Source organism: Dromaius novaehollandiae, chromosome W, assembly GCF_036370855.1.
Source record: "Dromaius novaehollandiae isolate bDroNov1 chromosome W, bDroNov1.hap1, whole genome shotgun sequence".
In the NCBI taxonomy this organism is placed as follows: Eukaryota; Metazoa; Chordata; class Aves; order Casuariiformes; family Dromaiidae; genus Dromaius; species Dromaius novaehollandiae.
The window spans coordinates 11,276,158-11,298,196 of record NC_088130.1 but is presented as its reverse complement, the minus strand read 5'-3'; the positions used below and the strand labels follow the sequence as shown (position 1 = coordinate 11,298,196).

General features: G+C 39.0%; 1 protein-coding gene across 1 annotated transcript in view; it reads left to right on the top strand.

The window, feature by feature from the left end:
* The window catches only part of LOC112983242 (intermembrane lipid transfer protein VPS13A), a 157,469-nt gene extending 142,483 nt beyond the window's left edge, over positions 1–14,986 (top strand). Inside the window, exons 69-72 of the mRNA XM_064500301.1 lie at positions 6,418–6,503; positions 7,192–7,315; positions 8,844–8,918; positions 11,846–14,986. Of these exons, the coding sequence (XP_064356371.1) occupies positions 6,418–6,503; positions 7,192–7,315; positions 8,844–8,918; positions 11,846–11,896 (336 nt within the window). The 3' untranslated portion in view covers positions 11,897–14,986. The remainder of the gene's footprint in view (positions 1–6,417; positions 6,504–7,191; positions 7,316–8,843; positions 8,919–11,845) is intronic.
* Positions 14,987–22,039: the final 7,053 nt, after the last annotated feature.

Genomic DNA, 22,039 nt, shown 5'->3' with positions numbered 1-22,039 from the left:
CATTTGGTATTTATCAGAGGTGACGAAGTGTCCTTCACAGCCTGTTGTCTTTTAGCTTTCAAAATTCTGATGAAAGAATTACTTAAAACTATAATTCTGCTTATTCTGGCTTTACGCCTTTAAAAGCCGCTCTGCAGCCTACTCTCGGGCAATGAACCGAAGAATGTGCATTTACCCTCTACAAAAAGAGGAACAAGCTTGACTTGAGAGCTCGTTTTAGCTGGAGCTACTAGTGTTGAAGATTGCTACCTATCTCGTATTGCTACTTATTCTGTAATGCTAGAATCGCTAAAGGAAGTCTTGGAGAAGTAGTTTAAAGTCTGTATTGCAATGTGCTATTGCCTGAAACACTGCAGAAAAGATTTGGAGTGTTTTAGATATAAATAGATATTAGATATTTGTTTGAAGAATGTAGGAAATGATTTTGGTCTTTAATCCTGCCGAAAAGTCATGTTATGCCTGAAAGTTGAGGAAATTGTTAGGTTCAGCTTTTTGAAAGCTTACTGCTATGTTTTATTGGCTATATTGATAGAAAACAGTAACTTTTGAATGTGTTATCTGACATTTCTTTTTCCTCTATGGTACTTCAGTACATATAATTGACTTTATAGTACAATTTCATCTTTATTTTGTGCCATCAAATTGTGTCTTTCTTCTGTAGTGACCTATCTTGCAAAACAGTGCATCTCAATTTTATAACAAGATGTATACCTTCATTCTAAAACAGTTTTAAATAGAAGTGCCATTATTTTTTTGACTGAAGAAGCATCCCTGCAAAAATAAGACTTCTGGTTTTCAGAAATCCTATAATTAGCATCTCAAATTGGGCCAACTCTGCAATTTTCTTAACTTATAATTCTGCAAATCATTATAGCATCTGGAAGTAAAAGTTTGTGTAAATTGCAGCATTTCTCGGTTAGACATCATTAGTTTATGCTCCCTTGTAATATAGCTAAAAAGAATTCTTTTTCCCTGAGTAGATGTAGAGGTTTTAAAATGCTAACTGGGGGAAAAAAAAATCAGGAAAAAATATTTACTAGTAAAGTCAGCAAATATGATTATATAACTTTGATTATTTTGTCTATTTCATGGAGGATAGTTGTATTTTTGAAGTGTTTATATCACTTATATCAGTCATTTTGTACAAATATTTAATTGTTTCTGTCTTGAGTACCCTCCTCTGAATATGCATTTGGAAAAGAAATAAGCTGGATTTAGGATGACAAATAATTATATTGCCTGTGATGTTAGAATTTCATTTCTCCATACATCATGGAGGCAAAACCTTTGAAAGGTATAATAGCTAACTAACCATACATTTTAATGTACCAAAAATGCACAAAGACAAGCGCTTTAAAGATTTGGGGGGAGTTTTTTGTTATTTAAAATAACAGACCTACAGAAATACAGACTAACTTTTGAAATGCATTTTTTTCTAGTTTAATGTATTTTAATAGTTTATTTTTTGACTGCGCAGCATCTTTTCCCCCTCTTCTTCACTGATGAATTGAGTTTGAGGTCTGGCGTTCTTGCCGAAGACTCCAGGACCAAGTGCCATCCTTTCAGCTCAGGCTGTCAGCTGCAGAGCAAGCTGGCGATTCAGCTTCTCTCAAGTGTTTAGTTTTATTACATTATTGACTTGCACAGTGGTATTCATACTTCAGTTCATATTTTCAGCTCTAATTCATATGTTTCCTCTTTGCTGAAGTAAAGAATTGGCTGTGCTCTTAATCTTTGATGTCGTCTAGTACATCCCTCGTAATCAGGATCCTTTTGTCCCTTTGCTCTATCACCAGAGGCTCTGTAGGCTTAAGTCAGTGCAGAGTTACTATAGAGAGTTTTCTGCAATCATTTAAAAGACTACTTACAGCTTTCTTGTCATTAGTTATTGACAGAAGTTATAGACCTTTTTCCAGAAATTGCTGATCTTTCCCCTGCCAGGAAATAAGGCCTTTTGAAAGAAAGGCTAGTCTTATGTTTACAAACCTAAATCGCTGATACTTGCACCATGAGGTCAGTGGAGCTCTGTATGCTGCAGCTCAGTACCTAACCAAAGCCCAATTAAATCCAAAACCTTTTCTTTTCTCTTGCCTTTGTAGTATGAGAGTTTGAGGGCTCTGTTACAGTGCTGTGTAAGAGTCGCTGCCCCAGCTATGCTGCTGTGGATCTGAGTTTATGGTACAAAGCCTTGCTTCCGTATTTTATGCTATTGTAAGATGAAAAGAATTGGGTCTGTTTGGCTTTCAGTTCAGTGATCCTTTTTTTGGTCATGAGTTGAGCTTCAGATCAGGCAGCAGAGTGTTGGAATGAGTTGAAAAATATGTGCGGAATGGGGAAAGGGTGTCATAGTCCTCCTTTCTCCCCTTCCGTCACCCGCCTTGGGCTGAGTTCACATCAAAACATACTGCAGGATGCGAATGTCTAAAACTGAGGTTTCGCTTCCTAAGATTATAAGAAATTCTTTCAGAAGTTCAGAATAGCTTCATTTATTCTATGTTGTCCTGACTTTTGTCAGACATCCGTTCATGCATGCGATCTAGTTTGCTGCTCCCGTAGTTGGGTCGCAGCTGTCTGTATCCCTCCTCCCTGGGAACCTGTTGTGTTGCTAGCTTAGAGAAAGGACCCCACTTACGTGTGCAATATTTGGGTGTTATTGGACATATGTTGCCTGCCCTGCCAAATAAAAGACTTCCATATATTTGCTGGAAGCTGGCTAAGAGAGTAGCTAAGACTGGTTGTTTCAGAAGAACATGGAAGTTTAGGTGACTCACAGTTTCATTTTAGTTTTTGTGGCTGGAGCATGAATGCTTATATACTGTGGAAAAGCACGCAACAACTTGAAGTATCCTAGGCAAAGTATATGTCAGGTTATATGCTGGCCAACACAGAGAATACAGAAAGGAAAGTTGAAGTCTTTCTCCCTAATCCTGTAAACACTTTAGGTGCTACAGATAGTCAAAGAGCCTTGGTTGTTTTGGTGGAAAGCACAAAAAACATCTAGACCTGGAAATGACATTGAATGTGTAGATCAGTATGGTTTCGCCACTCAGCTCAAGTGAGTTTTCTTGGTATTTAGACCAAACGTCAGCCAAGTTTGTGCAAATTATATTTCTGGCATGAGGAAAAATGAAGTTCTGAAACAAAGGTGGTATTCTTTCATTTTTACTGTCCTGCCTACTGCGGCCCTAGATTGAAATATTAACTTGACTGCTGATTTCTGTTGATTTCAGCATAACTTCAGAGCTGCTGTTCAGCAAGGCCAAAGGGAATCTAGAACACAGGCGCTCGTTCCTCAGGGACAAAAGCTGTAGCTTTTGGCCTTTACGCAGGCCCATCACATTTTGGGACAATTGCAAGGAGATAGTAGACAGCTAAAGAGAATCAGTATTAACCCTTTATTAATTAAGGATGAGAGAATTTTGCCCAGCAGAAAAAGGAATTTCTTACGTGTTAATTTTTCTTTATTTAACACCTCTTTTTTTTCCCCGCACACATTTAACCTAGATCTAATAAATGACTGGAATACTGTTTGGAATTATTAAAATGTTTCTGTGGGGAAGATGAACATTATATTAGGTTAATCTGCTGATTATAGTAATTCTGTAGCTTTTGAAGAACTCACTTTATGACGTGAGCTGAGAAAGTGGTTTAATATTGCTGATGTAACAGCAGTGAATTGCCCTCAGAATTGACACATCTGGACAGTCTGATTCATGAGGAAATAGATGGACAGTCTAAAATCCAATTAAAAACTTAAAGGTAATCTGAAGATGAAGAGAAAAAGGATAGCAGACGTTTATAACCACCTTTTAAGCAGTAGCAGTCTTCAAAGGAGTTTTTACATATTGATTCAGTTGAAATGAGTTCAGGAATGGCATAAAACATATTCTGACATTTTGCATCACGCATACTAGTAGCGTGTAAATTTGTGTCCGCTACTTATACTCTGTTCTGTCCCATTTCTGACTTTGTCAGAGGCCTCTGTGCTCTCCAGTGAATTAGGGGTGTGATTGGGATGCTTTCCAAATGCAGAGATAGCACTCTAAAAGCTTTTAAGACGCTGAGCATATTTGCATGTCTATCTCTAGATAGATGGTCATGTCTGGTATTTGATTATTGCAGTGACAGGTAAGTGTACTACAGATAAGACTAATCTGCAAATAGGAGGAGATGTGTGCTTGGATTAGTCTGCATTTTACAGCTGCTGGAGTATCGTTTCTCAAGAGATTCATGTCATTTCCTTATTTAGTGAATGAACTCTCAAACGTTTGCTAACATAGCCAGGTTACTGAACCTTTTAATGGTAAAATATGGAAATTATGTTTTGAAAAACAGTGTTTGTTTTCTTACAGTAGTGAAACTAATATTAACAAGCAATAATTGATCGGTCTTAACCTTTCATTGCCTAGTAGTTTTACATCATCAGTCAAATGGTGGTCTGACATACTGCAACTGAGTTACTCCAGTCTTCCTCCAAACATTAATAATTAATGATCTGTAAAATTAAAAAATATGTAAGCAGCTATATTGACAGATTAATTATAAGTCCTTTTATGTCTGAGTTCTATAAACTACTTTAGTAGCAGAGCACAGCAGTGCTCTTGCTATGAGAATTATCAGCAGTAAATTGGGATGTCCCTCTATGAGGTATTTCGTAATGGATAGGTGCAAGTTTAATGTTAAAAGTAACAAAAAGTTGGAAAATAGGGGTAGGGGTATCTAAAAAATGAAGTATCCTTGGGGAGAATAGTTACTTCTCAGCATCAAGGTAGGTACAGGTGTCACATTTGCAGCGGGACTGTGCAGCACTTGTCATGTTTTTTTTATTTCCCAATTAATCTCTCTTGTCTACAAAACTATAGCTCATAGCTAGCATTGAGGAGGTGTTAGTTCTTCGTTCAACTCTCTGGAAAGAAAGCACACCACGTGCTTAGCAGTACTTCTCTGCTGAGTAAATAATTTGTTTGTGAATCTTAGTAGAATGAAATACATTTTGTGGACTTTGGGGGACGTTGAAATAGTTTTTGTATAGGATTGCAACCTGTGGGACAGTTAAGTAGTGTGCATCCATAATAATTTTTGTAATTCTCAGTTCATCTATAAAAGTTACAGTGGGGTGATATGATTTGTCCAAAATAACCCAGCAAGCAAAGGAAAAGACAGAAAGAGGTAACCCAGCGCTCTCAAGCCCTGCTCTAGCCTTACTTCCGCACTACGCAAAGCGTAAGAAAGTTGATCTTGCTTTGATGCAGGAGAATGACTGAAGATGCTTTTCATCCTAATGAGGCTGTGGTGGTGGTTGCTAAATACTTCTTCCCTACAATTACTTTTAATAGAAGAGAGATAATGGTCATGCTTTGAAAAGTTTAGAATAGGTTTGGTCAGGAAGAGAAATCGCTGGCATTGTCGCACAGTTCTGCACGTTAAATACAACTATGAATTTGCTATCTCTACTCACCAGTCCTTCCTCTTTCACACAAAAAATCTCCCCAAATGTGCAAGTTCCTGCCAATTTTCTCCTTCACCCTTTCCCTGTCTGTCTCATTAGACCACTCATGCCAGGAATATCCATTCGTACTTTGAACCAGACCAGGAGCCTGGTATCTTTGGTCAGGTGTCCCATCCGTGCTGTTTGTCCCTACAGCAGGTCCTCTTCTCTGACCCGCCAATATGTCATGTTTTGCAACATTGTAGATGCTGGTTTGAGTGAGATTTTTTTTTTTCCTCCAGTTTAGAGAGATCCAAGCTCCTACGTCATACGAGAGGCAGGGAGAGATTCAAATCAGAAGCATGGCGACTGCTAGACAGAACCTGAATAAGGGATTTCCAAAAATGTCTTTAGAAGAGAGAAAAAAAAATCCCAGTTTATCAAGCCCTAACGTTCTTATTTATTTCTTATACCATTTTTCTTACTGAATTCTTCCTCCCCTTTACCATGGCTCTGGCAGGGCTAAATTCAAGTAGTGACTCATGTAGGTAGACACATGATCAGTAGTTGTGATTTTGCAGCCCAGCTGGGTTAGAGAGAGAGAGAAATAATCTAAACTTTCTGACATGCTGTTTATGTTTTTCCTGGAAAGTTCTGTTTTGGAAACCTGTTATTCAAATGCTTGTGTATTTTGGTCACTAAATAATCAGCGTCTTTGAAGGAAGGCATCTTTTTTAAAAATCTGTTAGGTCAAGTGGAGTTTGTGTAGCTGCATTAACAGAGACCAAGTAATTCTACATAGTCAAGAACGTAAGATGTCACAGATCAGTCACATTCTGACTTTATGAAAGTAGCCTTTTATTTAAAAGTATGCGGTAATATGCTTTGTTAGAATTTATACTTATTGGGATAAATATATTTTGAGCACCAAATGAATGCATGACTTTATAGTAGCATATTCAAAGCTATAAAATTTTTATCTCTTTTAGAAAATTGAAAATGGAAGATTTGCAAAATTCAGATATATTGCACATGCCATGGTCAACAGTACGGATTTGTTAATGGTAACAAAAAGGTAAACAGTTTTGTCTCTGAATAATAAGTAGTTCAAACTGTATCATCAAAATATGCATGCCTTCATTCTTGATCAGTAACTGTGCTTTCACGTGTCTGGCATTATGTACATTATGTACATGGAAAAATGAGGGAAGCATGCTTAGTGTACTAATTGTCTTGTTTAGAGCAGCATTGCTGAGCATGAGAGTACGTTATTTTGGGTGTCATAGTAGTTCCTCTACTTAAGGAGAGAAAAAGGATGTGGGTTTTGTGATTTATGTAGCCAAGACAGATTTGTTATAAATCTGGTCAGGCTGAAGCTGGTGGAACTGTGGGATTCGTCTATAAATTAGCATACTGAAGGGAAAAAGGATAATACAGGAATGGAAAGTCAGTAACATCTAGCAGTGGAGTATCAGGCATCCTTCTTAGATGAAAAATCCATAAAACTTTTCCTAGAAATAAAGCTAGAAGTAGCATTACTGTTTTGCTATAAAATACAATGATTTAAATAAGTTAGGTGAACCTTCAGAATTCAGTCTTTCAAAAGGTATGCTGTGTGCTTGCTATATGTAATTAGATGAGAACTCTTTTGAAACAATGAATGGCATCACTAGATCTAGGGTTTAGCACATAACTTGATAACTTTTAAGTATTTTATTTTAACATTAATTCTTAAATTATTAATTTTATTCTCTTCTGTCTAGTGGCGTGTTATTTGTGACAAAAGGCACATTTGGACAGCTGACATGTGAATGGCAATACACTTATGATGAATTTACCAAAGAGCCATTCATTGTTGATGGCAGAAGATTACGCATTGAAGCCAAGGTATGTTAACCTAATCTAACCTAATGTTTTGTTTCCTTTTTGTGTTACTGTTCGTAATCTTGAGCTCTGAATTCCTGACATCTCTCCTAGCTGAGATGCACTTGGGAAAGAGAACTGAAATTTGGCATTAGAAAAGTACTGAGATAACTTGCCTCTGATCATTTTGAGCAGAATGGTAACTTGTCTTTTCCAGACAATTTCTTTTTTCTGGATGCACCTCTGTGGTGTATTCATAACTTGGAAAATAGTGATGCAGCAAAACACTCTTTTTTTTCTCAGAGGGTCACAGAATATCCACCATGTACTCTGCCTGGAATTGAAAGTCAGCATGTAAAAATATGCAAAATTATTGTTGTCCCAAAGATTCAAATATATTAGACCAATCCCTTTGCGTACACTATGCTTCAAGGATTTTTTTTCCCACCTGCTAGTGATCAAGTTCTTCAAAAGTATAATGGGGTATTTATATCATTATCAAAATCATAATGAGATACACTTATCCCTCTCAGCTCTAGCTGAAGAATGTTGCTTTTGGCTGCAATTTTTCATTAAAAAACAAACCCAAAAATCTTTCCTTCCCTGGTATTTTTGCAAAGGAGAAAGGAGTGAGCCAAGTGCTGATGACAGAGCCTGCTTATAGAGGCAAGGTGTCTAAAGAACTAATCCTAAATTCTTGTCGAGACGGTGACTGAATTGCCTTTGAATCAATAAATTTACCTGCCAGTGGTTTTTTTTGTTTGTTTTGTTTTTGTTTTTTTAATAAGCTTCACATGTAATTACACATCTTGGATGTCAGGGCAGTCTTGACATTGTATCTGCAAAGAACAGCGTCATTCAGTTTTTCAGTCAGTTTTTTTATTTCTATTGCAGAGAGCATGAAAGGCAGAGCAATACTGTATTGGCTTGGAATCCTCCAAGCTGGTTATCTGACTGTGTGTGAACTTTTACAAGAGGAAATCCTACCATAATTCTTAGGTTCTGCCATTTCAGGCAATGCTGAATAACATTTTTCTTTGAACCTCTATAGAGCAGCCATTTGAGAGTTCACATGTCTGCAGTATGCTCTTTATTGAAGAAAATCTGGGGTTGAAAACTGTATTTGGCAGAGCAGTGCCTATGTTCTTGCTATTTTCACTACCTAAGGCCACTGCTTGCAAGTCAGTGTTAGTGGAATGTCCACACCGGCAGTGACTTGACGGAGAATGAAAAATTACTAATTTAGAGGGTACGGGATTTTGTGATCCCACGTATTTCATTATCTGCTTTCCATTCCTGCCTATTTTTATAGTCTGGTCTTCAGGGACTCCATGGCAAAAGGTAATGCGGGAATGTGCCACTCCACTGTGCCTTCAGGCAAGGAGCCGAGTTTCTCGGGGCGCATGCATGCCATGTGGATGTACGTAGAGTAGCATGATGGGTCCATGTTGCTCTCTGAACCATAGCTGCCTTAATGGTAAATAACCTCTTACTCATCAAGTTTGAAGAAACTAAATTCACTTCTGTTTTTTTTTTATTTATTTTTTTTTAGGAACGAGTTAAGTCTGTGTTCCATGCCAAAGAATTTGGAAAAATTATTAATTTTAAAACTCCGGAGGATGCTAAGGTAAACTCAAAATATTATTGAAATGTTAAATTTGCTGTAGAGATAAGTGAAATAGAAATGTTCTTAGCCTCATGAGTGTTGGCAAGAAAATGTTTTGTGGTTTGTATTGTTTCCCACTGGAGGTGAACTGTCTTAATGACTGTGGGTTTTGGAACCTGCAGCTTTTCAGACCAGCTAGCTGGTATTTACAGTGTGAAATGCAAGCTGTTTTTCCACTTTCAAGTAGATGCTTATGAGAATTTTCGTTGTTCATATAATGCACATTATCACCCCGTCTCTGTCAAAAATATTAGTTAATAAACCTGCCTATTTCTGCCAGCCATAATGGCTGCTGATTTAGTAGATACGGATATGAAGTTTTGTGAATGGAAGTAAAAAGTATATAATTGTTTTTATTTATTCAGTGAATTTTATTTATGCAGTGCTTCAGTACAAGCCAGAGTGCTCCCCTATATGGAGAGGTTCTGTAGTTAATTCAGTTAGAACACGATTCTTATGAAACTGCTGTGTATATTTAAATTCAGTATTGCCATATAGCCATTATACAGCTGGAAATTTCAATGATCTGTTCACTACTCAGTTTCAGAAACAGTCGGTCCCAACACCAAATGTTTCCATACTTAAATCAATGGAATGAAATCTGTCTGTCAGACAGCTGATTTAACAGTACTGCTAAGAAGAAACTAATCAGTCAGGAATGTGAAATAAATAGCACATTTTAATAGAGTGATATTTATAAATTACCTCCATAACTAGGGTTCATTCTTTTGTTCCTCAAAATACAGTTTTGACTGAAGAATTATATCACACATTTTAATGTGTGATACAAATCAACATCTCTACGTTTTGACATCACTACACTGCTGTAGTTCTCAGTACAGCAGAGAATGGAGGTGGCTTAGGTGTGGTAGCAGAGCTCTGATGGAGCAGAGCTGTTTAAGCTCAATCTTTTTCATCTAACTCATTGTTTTCACAAGCAATAAATTAATCTTTCAGGCTTCTATATATTCACACCAGTGGGATATGGTACGCTGGGATCAAGCTTTGAGACAGTCTACAAAAGCTGCATCAGAAGTTTAAGTTGCTTTTGTCGTCTTAAGGATAGTTTCTAACTAGAGCTGAGTGGTACCTTTTGATTCTTACTCCAAGAAGCATTGCAAATACCGTCAAGGTATTTGAGGCCCCATGCTGAATTTTACTTCTCTGTACCCTTTTGAGGTATGGACCTCTTGGTGGTTTTTTCTCTCCTGAGGTCCAGGAGACTGCGGAAAGTGAATCTCATATTCACACGCAGCTAAATGAGAAAGAAGACCAAAAAACAAATCAGTACCTCATCTTACAAACACCTGGTCTTAAGAGCAAGATGGAAAGCAGACTCCCTTCAGTACCACTTATTTTGATACTCTTGTGTCCTAATATGATGTTATCTCTTTTGCAATGTTTTTTTTTGTTTGTTTGTTTGGTTTTTTTTGGTGCTGGGGAAGATGGGATTATCTCCAAGAGGGATGCAAGGAAAAGAAAACTGGAAAGGCTATGTTTACCTTTCACAAAAATGTTTGTTGTGCTTATTTTCCTGGAAAAGCCTGTGCGCTTTTAGAAAACCAAATGTAGGAGGAATGAGAATATGAGGAGGAAAGCTCACTCTCAGACTTGCTATGGATTGTGGCTTTATCTTAGTGAAGGAATACTTTACAGATGTATTCAAAAATGGCCATCATGGCCTGTCCTATTGAATGCAAGCTGCAGTTGACTGTGGGGTTTTCACGGGATGGTACCTGCTATACATCTTATCACATCTGTATGCTAAATTTGAGATGTATGCTAATTTTTTCTATGCAAAATGCTGTCCCAGTGAAGCACATGTAGCTAATCTTCCCAAAGTGCAGGTAGCAAGGCACTTTTCAAGGACAAAGTTACCAGGCAATTTTGGCTTTTCTGAGAGTTGCTTCTGGGCCTTTAACTGATGGCTCACACCTACCGATGTTACACGTGTGTTTGTGCACAGAGAGAGACACTGAAGCAAGTGTTTTAGGGACAGTGAAAATGAAACTTGCACCCTTTAGTGGTAAGGGTACAAAGGCACTTCAGGGAGACTCGTGTGAACACTCCTCTTCACTTTGTGAGCACTTTTCCCCTTGCTCGTCCAGTGGACACTACAGGGTATTTCTGCATCTATGAGAAGTGCCATATGCTAGGCTGAATATGGTGATTTGTTGAAGAGCCATGTCTTCTTTCAAACCTTCAGCATCTTGCTAAGCAGGCTCTCATTTCTTTGGAGTGTGCTTGTGATGGAAGGGGATCCTACAGATCTAGGACCCCACTTTAACACAGGATCTGATTTGTGATAATCTGCTCATCTTTCTTGAAAACTTTATATAAATGTAGCCCATGTCACTGTCCCCTGTGTTTTTTCTAAATTCTCAGGAACTAATTCCCCTTTCAGTATGTTCAATATACACATGAATTTGAAATTCATGAAAAGAAACCAAAAAGAATTGACATTAACTTATTTCTGAATAACTGTATTATCACGTTGCCACAACCAATTCTTGTCCATTGTCTTCTGTTATCCTTGCTTCTAGACTCTCTTCTGACTTGCCTTGAGTCCTAGACCAATGCAAAGTCCTTTATTTTTATAAAATACCATTCATAGTTCAGTCTGCTGGTCTGCAGTTCAATCAACCCAGTCAACTTAATTAGCTGTGGTCCTCAGTGTCACCATGTCAAGTGTTGGTATTTAATGTTTCCATCTTCATGCACAAAAATCGGGAATTAATAATCTTCAGGAGGATTGCTAGCATTGTGCTAAAACTCAGCTAGGAAAGGAGTATATGGTGAAGTGTCTGGCCATCTCAGTCAAATTTTCAGTTGCTCTGTATGGTTTTTACTAAGGAAACATTTTTATTTTTTCCTTTTGCCTCACACAGTGGATCCTTTCTAAACTGGAAGAAGTGAGAGAGAATCAGCCAAAACTGTAATCACTGAAGAAGCAACAAGACATGAAGAACACTGAGTATACAAGTTACCTTTTAATTCCTCTTTAACATGCCAGAAATATCTGAATTATCAGCAACAAGACAAAAAAAAAAGGAGGGAAGGAGGAAACTATTTATTATTGTTGCATCAGTCTACTGATATATCACTTTCAAATCATCGTCACAAAAATAGTTGCTGTTAAGTTAAAAAAAAACAAAAAACAAAAAACTAGTGATCAAAAATTTCTGCCAACTTTTTGCATGTTGGATTTTTTTTACTTTGAATTCCAGATTTCACTTTTTGAAAATACAGTATAAAATGAATGTTTTACCTCCAATTCTTTACATTTGATACTGAAATTGAGCTCTGGAATAATTCTTATGGTATTATACAGAGCAGATGTTTGATTTAAATCCAAAAAGAATTTGAAAATCAGTATTTGGTTTGTCTTCAGTTTTCATATATTTTGAGGCATCATGCTGTGTTGAAATTCAGATTTCTTCATCTGGAGAAATGTGAACTTAATCAGCACTAGTCGTGCAACTCGAATTCTAAAAGGATGCTGCTGATCAGAAAAGTCTAATTAAAGTGTATAAATGACAAGAGGGGCTGCTTGGTTAACAAATATCTTTTTCTTTTTGTAAACGAATACAATGTGTTATGATGAACTTACAACACAATATCATTTTTAGTGTAAACTTTTTTATATTCTACTCAAGGAAATATTCAAAGAAATTCTGTCAGTTTACAAAAGCATATAATATGGGAAATTAATACATCACTACATCAGGAATGTGAATGAAACCCTATTACTCTAAATAAAAGTTATCAACAGACTTGCAACTCAATGAGGAAGTCTTGAGGTTTAAGGACACTGTTGTATACCAAAAAGTATCCCTTGGATTATGCAGTATTGCGTGCTAAGCAAACTAAAATGACTAATAGAATCAAATTTATATTAATAATAAATACAATATTTCACAGTTGTTTTTATCAACTTTACTTACCCAATGAAACTTTTTAAGTTTCATATCCATAAAGCAGAACTGCAAAAGGGAGAGCCTGAAGCTGTGGGATACTTTGTGTTTCTCAGATTCAGTAATTATAGTATTGGTGAATTGATATAGAGGATAAAGGAAAGAGTAGAGTGTTACATGAAGTTTTGAATAAATTCCCATATCAAAGTCCTCAAAATATCTGGTGCATGTAGTAAGTATCTGCTGCCAACGTATTCTTTCCAAGCCATTGTTTGGAAAGTTCATAGCTATGGCTTTTAATTCTTCTGAAATTGCTGGTGGTGCTTGAGAGGCGAGCTGTTGCATTATTATAAAATCTAAAATGACTGACATGCTAACTTGCAACTGTAGTTTTTTAATTTACTTGTCTCGTCTTTGCTGTTGAGTAACCATTTAGTTGGTTAAAAAATACATATAATATTGTAATTTTCCCATAAACTTTATTCTTTGATATTTTGATGTAAATTGAATCAAAAGATAAGTGAGTTCCAAACTATAGCAATGACCATGTTCCTCCACTGGTTTGTATGAGAAACATGTACCAAGAGTATAACTCAGGTTATAATCATGCCAAAATAATACTTTGCCTTAGATGAGTAGTGTCCTTAGCTGCACTGAGTACCACTCTACATCTGTAACTTGTTTTTAAGCTATCACTTTACATCTTGGGCATGATAGTTGCATCTACAGCCTCATCATGATCCTGATTCCTGAATACTGTTAGTTGTCTCCTCCTCTCTCCTTCTATCCCCAGTATTTACTGTACAGCTGCTGCAACTTCCACTTCTCCTTGCTCTTGCAAGTATTTTGTATGTTCCCATTTGTGCAGCTTTTCAATTCACCCTCTTTTATACATTTTCTCTTCACAGAGCCTCTGTTTTGATGAGTTTATCATCTCCAATTCTTATCTTTCTTGTACTTTGCCAAAAAACTCCTGATTCTCAAATCTCGTCAAGTGCTCTTCAGTAATGATAGACCAGTGTAACCATTAATGATGAAGGAGTTGTTTTAAATGGCAGTGCATACTTTGAAAAAATTAACAGTTCCCTCTGCTTTGCTATTTTGCTATAAACTATTTTGATGTGTGCTAACTGAAAGCCTTAACATGAGAACTAAAAGCATTGGAAATTGTCCTGGTTCCATCATGATCCAGAGAGTTAAAAAATTAGCATAAGACTTGGCCCCCCTACCCCACCCCCCTTTTCGCAGCTTGTAATCACAACATGATTTTCATTAGATATTGCGTTTACTTCCCTTAACATAAATTGAGTTAAAAAATACTGGCTTTCCCTGGCAATATTGAACTTACTTGGCTGGTTATAAAGCAGGTTGGGGAGAGGAGAAAGGTATTCAGTCATGCCACTGTGTAGTTTACTGGATTACTGCAGGTTGAGGTATCTACTCTGCTCTGCCTCATTCCATATTTCAATATATACATTTTTCAACAAGAAAGTAAAATTTTCTATATAATATTAATTTTTATTAATAATTTATATGCAATTAAACAAGGGAATCTTAATAAAAATTAAAATGCAGGCATTTAGGTCTGTACACTGTAGCATTTAAGAGTATACCATGGCCTTTATTGAAGAATATTTTCTAGATGACTGTTACCTAGATTTACTTATTTTGAGAAAAGTCATTTGGCTTCTCTGTAGTTGTTTTTATTTCTTACTGGTTAGAATTAGGTCTATGAAAGCAGAGAAAAAACAAATATAAAAGAAAAGATGGTGACCAATAGTTCTGCTGGGTCCAGATGACTAGCTTATGAAAAGGGCTATAAAATATGCCAGACACATTACTAAAACATTTATAAGTCAAACTACTTGCATCTCTTTTCACTCAGCCGCATGGCCATTTGCATGGCTTTTCATTTTGTCCCAGGCCTTTTCCCCACCTTCAATAAAGTGAAACTGAATTTTATTTTATTGGACATAATTATAACTTGATTCTTTACATACTGCATTAATTGAATGTTTTATTTAATCCTACTGTTAATCAGTGTTACCATTACTCAGAATTTTCAGGTAGAAAATGACAACTTAGGCCAAATCCTGTCTCTGAAAACACAAGGTACAGCTTCTGCTGTAGCAAGCTTAGTGAGAGCAGAATTCAGACTTTAGTCTTTCTTTGCTTTTGGTTTATTATAAGGACAAGCTAACTTGACCTTATAATAACTGGACTTACAAATTCAGGATAGCATTTAATCTTGTTTTAATGTAACTTTTTTTTTCCTCTTGATGCATTGAAAATCATAGATGATGTCACCAGATCACCAGATTCTTTTGAAATCCTTTTTTCCTAAAAGTTCTGTAAATATGGCATTAGCTATTTATTATCCTTGGTACTTCACAAAATACACTCACTTCTCAAAAAATCTGTAAGGTCTTTTGTTCGAGTTATTTTTAACCATGTATCTGCAAATAGCAAATTAAATGCCACACACTAGTCAATACAAGATCAGTATTACTACGTATTGGTAGTTAAATTTTAATACTTACAGCACAGTTCTTGAATTTGAACTACAATCTATGAGTTGCTTAATAATTCTAAAATGTAAAATGGTTTCAATAAATAAGTCACATATCTTCTAAATCTTGTGGCTTGTTTGTAAGTATCTCCATCCAATGCTGTATGATGTTAACACCGGTATAACTTGTTTGAGTTTTATGTATTTCCTGGCACTGTATTAGCTTCAAAAATCAGTAGAATATTCCACAAAACAATTCAGAAGCCTTTTTTTTATTATTATTATTCCTTCATGATCCTTCCACATTTGAATTCCAGAAAAAAACTATTTAAAAAAAGTGAACTACTTGGAATCACGTAAGTATTGTACAAGGCAAGAGGCTGCAGTGTTTCTTCAGCACATCGCACAATTCGACAGCAGGCTTTTTTTCCAGCATTAGGTGACACTGTGCCAGGCGACCTCTTCTCCATGTGACCTGATGAACCCTTAGTGCAGATAGATAGATACAGCAAGAACTAAAGAAGCATCCAATACCAATAAAATGTTTCTCTCCCAGGAGCCAAGGCTATACGTAGCTGAAGACCCTAACAGTCCATTCCAGAGTAAGGTTTTCTTTTTTTTTCTTTCTTTTTTTTTTTCTCCTATGTTCAATTTATCTGCATATTGTTAGAGGTTTTTCTCTTTGCAGAAAACTATGAGAATTGGTCAGAATAGGAAGTCCCTGCATAAAACTTGAATGGGAGGTGGAATTGGTTGGGTTGAAGCTGGGAAAAGATTGTTTTGCCTAAATTAAGGATCTTCTGATTATTATGTCAGCTTGTGCTTTTTAACATTGAGTGATGCATACAGAGAAGTAACACACGTTTCCTGCTGTTCAGTAAATTGGGCACTTGTGGGCTGTAAGATTATGCTGTCTCCTGATAACTGCAACTTCTGTTACAGAGGGGTTTGGGGTTCGGTGTTTAGTTTAAATGTGTTACTATGAACTGACTGGGTGAAGGAGCTGTCTTTCCCACTGCAGTGTGCAGACTATGGAAAGCTCATTCAAGACCATGCATTTCGGAAAGAGAGTTTTGTTGGAAACTTGCACGGGAGGAGCCGACGGAGGGAAGACCCAGACGCTCAATATGAGTGATCAGTGTACTTCCACTTTATTAGGTGTGGTCTTTCTTTATATAGCACAGGACTAATCAGGCTCATACATATTGCAAAAGCTGAGCTCCTTATTGGTAACAGCAACTTGGTTTACCCAGCAACTTCTGCATTACATCACCCGCAAGTTCCCAGGACTAATCATTGATAACACCTTGGAGCCAAGGACAATGTGTCCTTGGCTCTAGCTGTTTTTACTCTCATACGGGACTTGGCTCACATCAACTGTGTGCGATATGCACTTAGTTCTGCTTCCTTTAGTTGTTCAATCTTCACATGACCTCTGCCCTCAAGCCAGTCCTCCACAATTCCCCCGTTTTTATTTTGTGCGAGAAAGACCTTTTTAGTTAATTGTTCAAGCTTTTGTGTTAAGCAGCTAAAAATCACTCTTACTACAATTAAAACTAATACAATTATGAATAGAATACGTAGCCCTTCTTTGATCAAGCTCAAAATCCAGGTACTCACATTACCAAACATCTTTCTAAACAGATCATCAAACCAATTATACTGTACGGTGATTCTCTGGGTGTGGTCCTTTAGCCATTTCAATTGCTCATGGATTGACTGTCCATGATCAGAAAGATTAAAACAACACATTCCTTCAAAATCTTCACACCCATGTCCCTGTGCCAAAAGCAGAAAATCTATAGCTGCTCTATTTTGCAACACTGCATGTCTCAGGCTATCCATATCCTGTGACATTTCAGAGAGAATTTGTGTAGTAACATTTGATTGTTTAACAGCCCAACAAGCAAGTTTGTTTAAATTAGACATGGCATGCGCAACTGCAACGTTAGGAGCTAAAGCTGCGGCGAAAAACCTTTCCGCAGGCCCCCATAATTCTACATCATCAGCGCAATCTGAACCTAGTTTTTTCAATTCACGCTTGCCTCGACGATTCTCACTTCTTCTATGTCTGATTGCTGCAGTCAGATTTGACCAACGCTGATCATGTAAATCAGGGGCAAAGAGTGTTAGGCGTCCTATATAACAAGGTCCCCCATAAGCATTTCCTGGCACACCTTGCCATGCTCTGTCACCACAAATTAGAAAAATACCAGGAGGCAGTGCCTTAGGGGCACTCATGGGCCACATTGAGTTGTGATCATTTACTCCATAGGCCCCAAGTGGCTCACTATTATTGGAGTTATTCCACCCACAATAATTACCGTTGGCGTTAAACCCTAAAGTTCTAGACGTTATGTTCGTCCAATGAGTCTTATTTTGTTTACCTTTATTTAGTATAAAACAGGTTTGTGTCCAATTATCACTAGTGTTTCCTACTGCTACTGACCCTAACAAATCTAATTCTTGTGGATCCCATGGCAACGATATATTAAGATGTTGCAGTGCAGCAACCACTCCGTCTGAGAGGTTGCTCGAGAAGGACCCACTTAAGAGAGTAAGCGAAGTTGAGTACGGGCCTAACAGCTTGACCAATTCCTTTGGAGTTCCTATAGGCACCCCAAACAGACACGTCCGGAAGGGATCACCTCCTGAGGCTAGAGACAAACAAAAGGTACGCTGGTTAGTTTCGTTAGCCCATGTAACCCACATATTCTGTTGAATATCAATCTGAGACAACATTGTAGACCCTTCAGCAATTATCATGATCAATAGGACAATTTTGCGCAGAGTTGTCTGTCCGATTCCGAGCATAGTCTTTGTCCACAGTCGCTCCTTCGTCTATCACAGGTTTCGTAAATCTGCTGGGAACCCAAACCGGTCCTGTGGGAGAAGATATACACACATAACCGCGCCCTACATATATTACCTCTGCTGGACCTATCCATACTCCCGTTTTCATGTCCCGGTATTTTACACTAAAGGTCCGGCTACCAGCCTTTTCTTCTTCTATATGATGTTTGATTGCTGGTGGTTCTTTGTCATCCCCGAATACACACAAATAGTTTAGTACGAATAGGGTCTTATCAATTTTTTCCTTGACGTCTAGGATATCCTTAAACTTTTCTATGTATTGTTTGACAGTGCTGTTTGCTCGTTCAACAACCGCCTGACCTGTGGGTGAATGGGGAATGCCTGTTACATGTTTGATATTCCATAAGTTCATAAATTCCTTAATGGCTTTACTGACATAAGCAGGGCCGTTATCTGTTTTTATGGCTTCTGGGACCCCCATTACAGCAAAACAGCTGGTGAGATGGCGGCGTACATCTCGCACCCTTTCCCCAGACTGTGGTGTCACCCATATCATATGGCTGTAAGTGTCTATCGTCACATGCAAATATTTAAGCCGACCAAAACTAGGCACGTGAGTAACATCCATTTGCCAGATCTCATTCACCTTTAGACCTCGTGGGTTCACTCCCACCCCTATTCCTACACCCGCATTATGGTGACTACATATGGGGCATGATTTTACTATAGCCTGCGCGTCGGTCCTGCTTATCTGGTAGACCCGGGCGAGTCCTTTTGCATTTTGGTGAAAGGTAGCATGTGCTTCTCTGGCCCGGCAAAATGGCGATAGCGGCGCCTCCCTTGCTGGAGCAGCCACCAGTCTATCTGCCCTGGCATTGCCTTCTCCTAGACCTTCCTCCCAGAGATGGCTCCTAATGTGGACTACTGCATATGGTTCCTGTCGCTGTTCAATAGCAATTTGCAAACTAATCAGTAGGCTCGCCAGTCTTTTATTCTTGATATCTCGTAAATTGGAGTCTTCGATTCTAGCAGCGAGGCCTACTACATACAACGAATCCGATATTATGTTTAGTGGTGTATCTTTCCATTTCACAAATGCCCAGACAACAGCAAAAAGTTCCAAGGTTTGCAGCGAATCTCCTTCCTGGGCAGCTAATAATTTATGTTTCCAGCCCTCCTTATCTCTCCATGTCACTGCAGCAGTCCTGGACCGTCTTCCCGCATCAGTAAATACTGTTTGTGCCTCTTGCAGCGGTGACGCAGACCGCTTGGGCTTAATTATCCAGTTATGGTTCTCCATCCACGCTAATGTAGTGGACGGCAGCGGCTTTGCTACTATATTCGCCCCATCCTGTAACAAGGCGGCTTGTAACTCCATTGAGTTTTGCATATACCACTCTAGGTCGTTGGGTTTCAATGGCAGCCAAATGGTATTCGGTGGTGCTCCCTCAATTTGCAATATTCGGTTTCTTCCTTTCCTAATGAGTTCAGCCAGCGTTGAAATTTTTTCTTGAATAGTTCGTTTTGGTTGTAACGGTGGTGCTACCCATTCTAGTACAATGGGTTCCGCCAACTCTCTTCTTTCCCCCGTTTTTATTTTGTGTTGTGTAATGGCTCCCATTAGGTATTGTGGGCCACATAATATAGTAAGATCAAGTGGCTGATTTTCCAGGCGTCGGTGCGTAGCACGCGTAGTAATTAGGGATGCAATTTCCTGGAGTACCCGTTGCTGTTCCTCTGTGAGCGTGACGGCAGCCGCTGGGTCTGTTCCCTTCAGCAAGGGGCGTAGCAGATTTAAAAGTTCATTAGGAATGCCGACAACCGGACGGATCCATTGGAGGTCTCCTAATAGTTTTTGAGCATCATTGAGTGTTCTTATGTCAGTCCTGATTGTCAATTTCTGTGGTCTGATGGTGGCATTCGAAATATGCCAACCTAGATACTGCCAGGGGCTGGATTCCTGTACCTTTTCCGGAGCCACCACAAGTTCCTTTTTCTTTAATTGTGTGATTAGATCAAATTTTTGTTCAGGAGAAAAAGGGTTTTTTTGTGCCAACAATATGTCGTCCATGTAGTGATATATCATGGTCTCTGGCCACTGTTGACGTAACGGTTGAAGTGCCGCATCGACATAGAGTTGACAGAGGGTTGGTGAGTTTCGCATACCCTGCGGTAGTACTGTCCACTCAAATCTTTGGTCTGGCCCCTCTCTATTGATAGCAGGGAGTGTAAATGCAAATCGCTGTTTATCATCTTCATGGAGGGCTATGGTAAAGAAACAGTCCTTTAAATCTACGATTAGCAGGTGCCAGCCTTCTGGGATCATTGCTGGGCTGGGTAACCCCGGTTGTAAAGCACCCATGTCATGCATCTGTCTGTTTACAGCACGTAGATCGTGTAAAAGTCTGTATTTGCCGGATTTTTTCTTAATCACAAATATTGGGGTATTCCAAGGGCTGGTAGATAGTCTTAGATGACCTTGTTTGTACTGTTCCTTTACTAGTTCATGTGCTTGAATGAGACTTTCCCGTTTCAGTGGCCATTGCTCTACCCACACAGGCTGATCAGTCCTCCAGCTGAGTGGGATTGGGAAAGTCCAGGCAATGGCCGGTGCTATAAAGGGTGTTCCGAGGTAAGCACCATACCCATCTGGGCAAGGATATCGCGCCCTATTAATGTTTGCACTCCTTCAGGTAGGGGTAAAATGGAAACGGAGCAATTCACCACCTTGTTCCCTATAGTCCATTGTAGCGTCGATGATTTTCGGGCGAGGGTGACCCCGCCTACCCCAGCTACCATAGAGCTGGTCTCTCGGGTTGGCCAATGTTGGGGCCAAATCTTAGTGCTAATTATTGATACATCCGCTCCAGTGTCCAATAAGGCATTAGTGCGTATAGATTCTTCTTTATACTTTACAGTCACGGTTTGTCGGGGCCTTTGATGCATTCCGACAGTCAGTAATGCTGCACTTCCAGTGGAACCAAAAGCACCATAGCCTCGTGGTTGCTCTTTCGCTGGTGCCACCCCTTCAGTCAGGTGGGGAAGCGGAATAAGTTGAGCTATTCTCGATCCTTGTGGTATGTGCATAGGTGGAAACATTGCTGAAACCACAATTTGTATTTCCCCGAAATAGTCCTTGTCGATCAATCCTGTCAAAACTTGTAATCCTTTCATTGTAGCGGACGATCTTGCAATCAGTAAGGCACCTATCGGCTCATGATTAATAGTTACTGGTCCATAGACATTCGTCCGGATTCTTGTTGGCTTTGTATCCAATAAGGTGGCATCTACTGCTGTTGCCAAGTCCAGTCCGAGACTCCCTCTGGTGGCTGGTCGAAGACAAAGGGATTCATGCTGTTCGGAGTGGAGCTGGGCGCCGGGGGGGTCGGTAGTTGTGTTAACTGCGGGGGTTGCTGGGTTGTTGTTGTGGTGAAGGCCGCCTTTTGTGTCGTCGCGGGGCGGCTCGTCCCGCTTCTTTGGGCGTTTCCCGAACCAGCCTTCCAGCAAGCCGCTCCGTCATGTCTACTGCTTTTGCAATTGGGACACCATACTCTACTAGCTTGGCATTCTCTGCGAAGATGGCCAACAATGCCGCATCGGTAACAGCGTGCCGCAACGCCGCATCGGTAGCAGCGTGCCAATCGTCGATCAGGGGGGATATTTCTGCCGGGATTTTGCAAAGGAGCAAGGGCAGCGAATACCTGTCTTTGATTCTGTTGCATATTATCCCGCAACGCCTGTGCTTGCTCTCTCATGCTCTCTCCTAATTGTCTCACCGCCTCTACTAGCATAGCTTGCGGTCCTACAGGTACCTGCGCCATTCTTTCTAGCCCCTCCTCAATAGT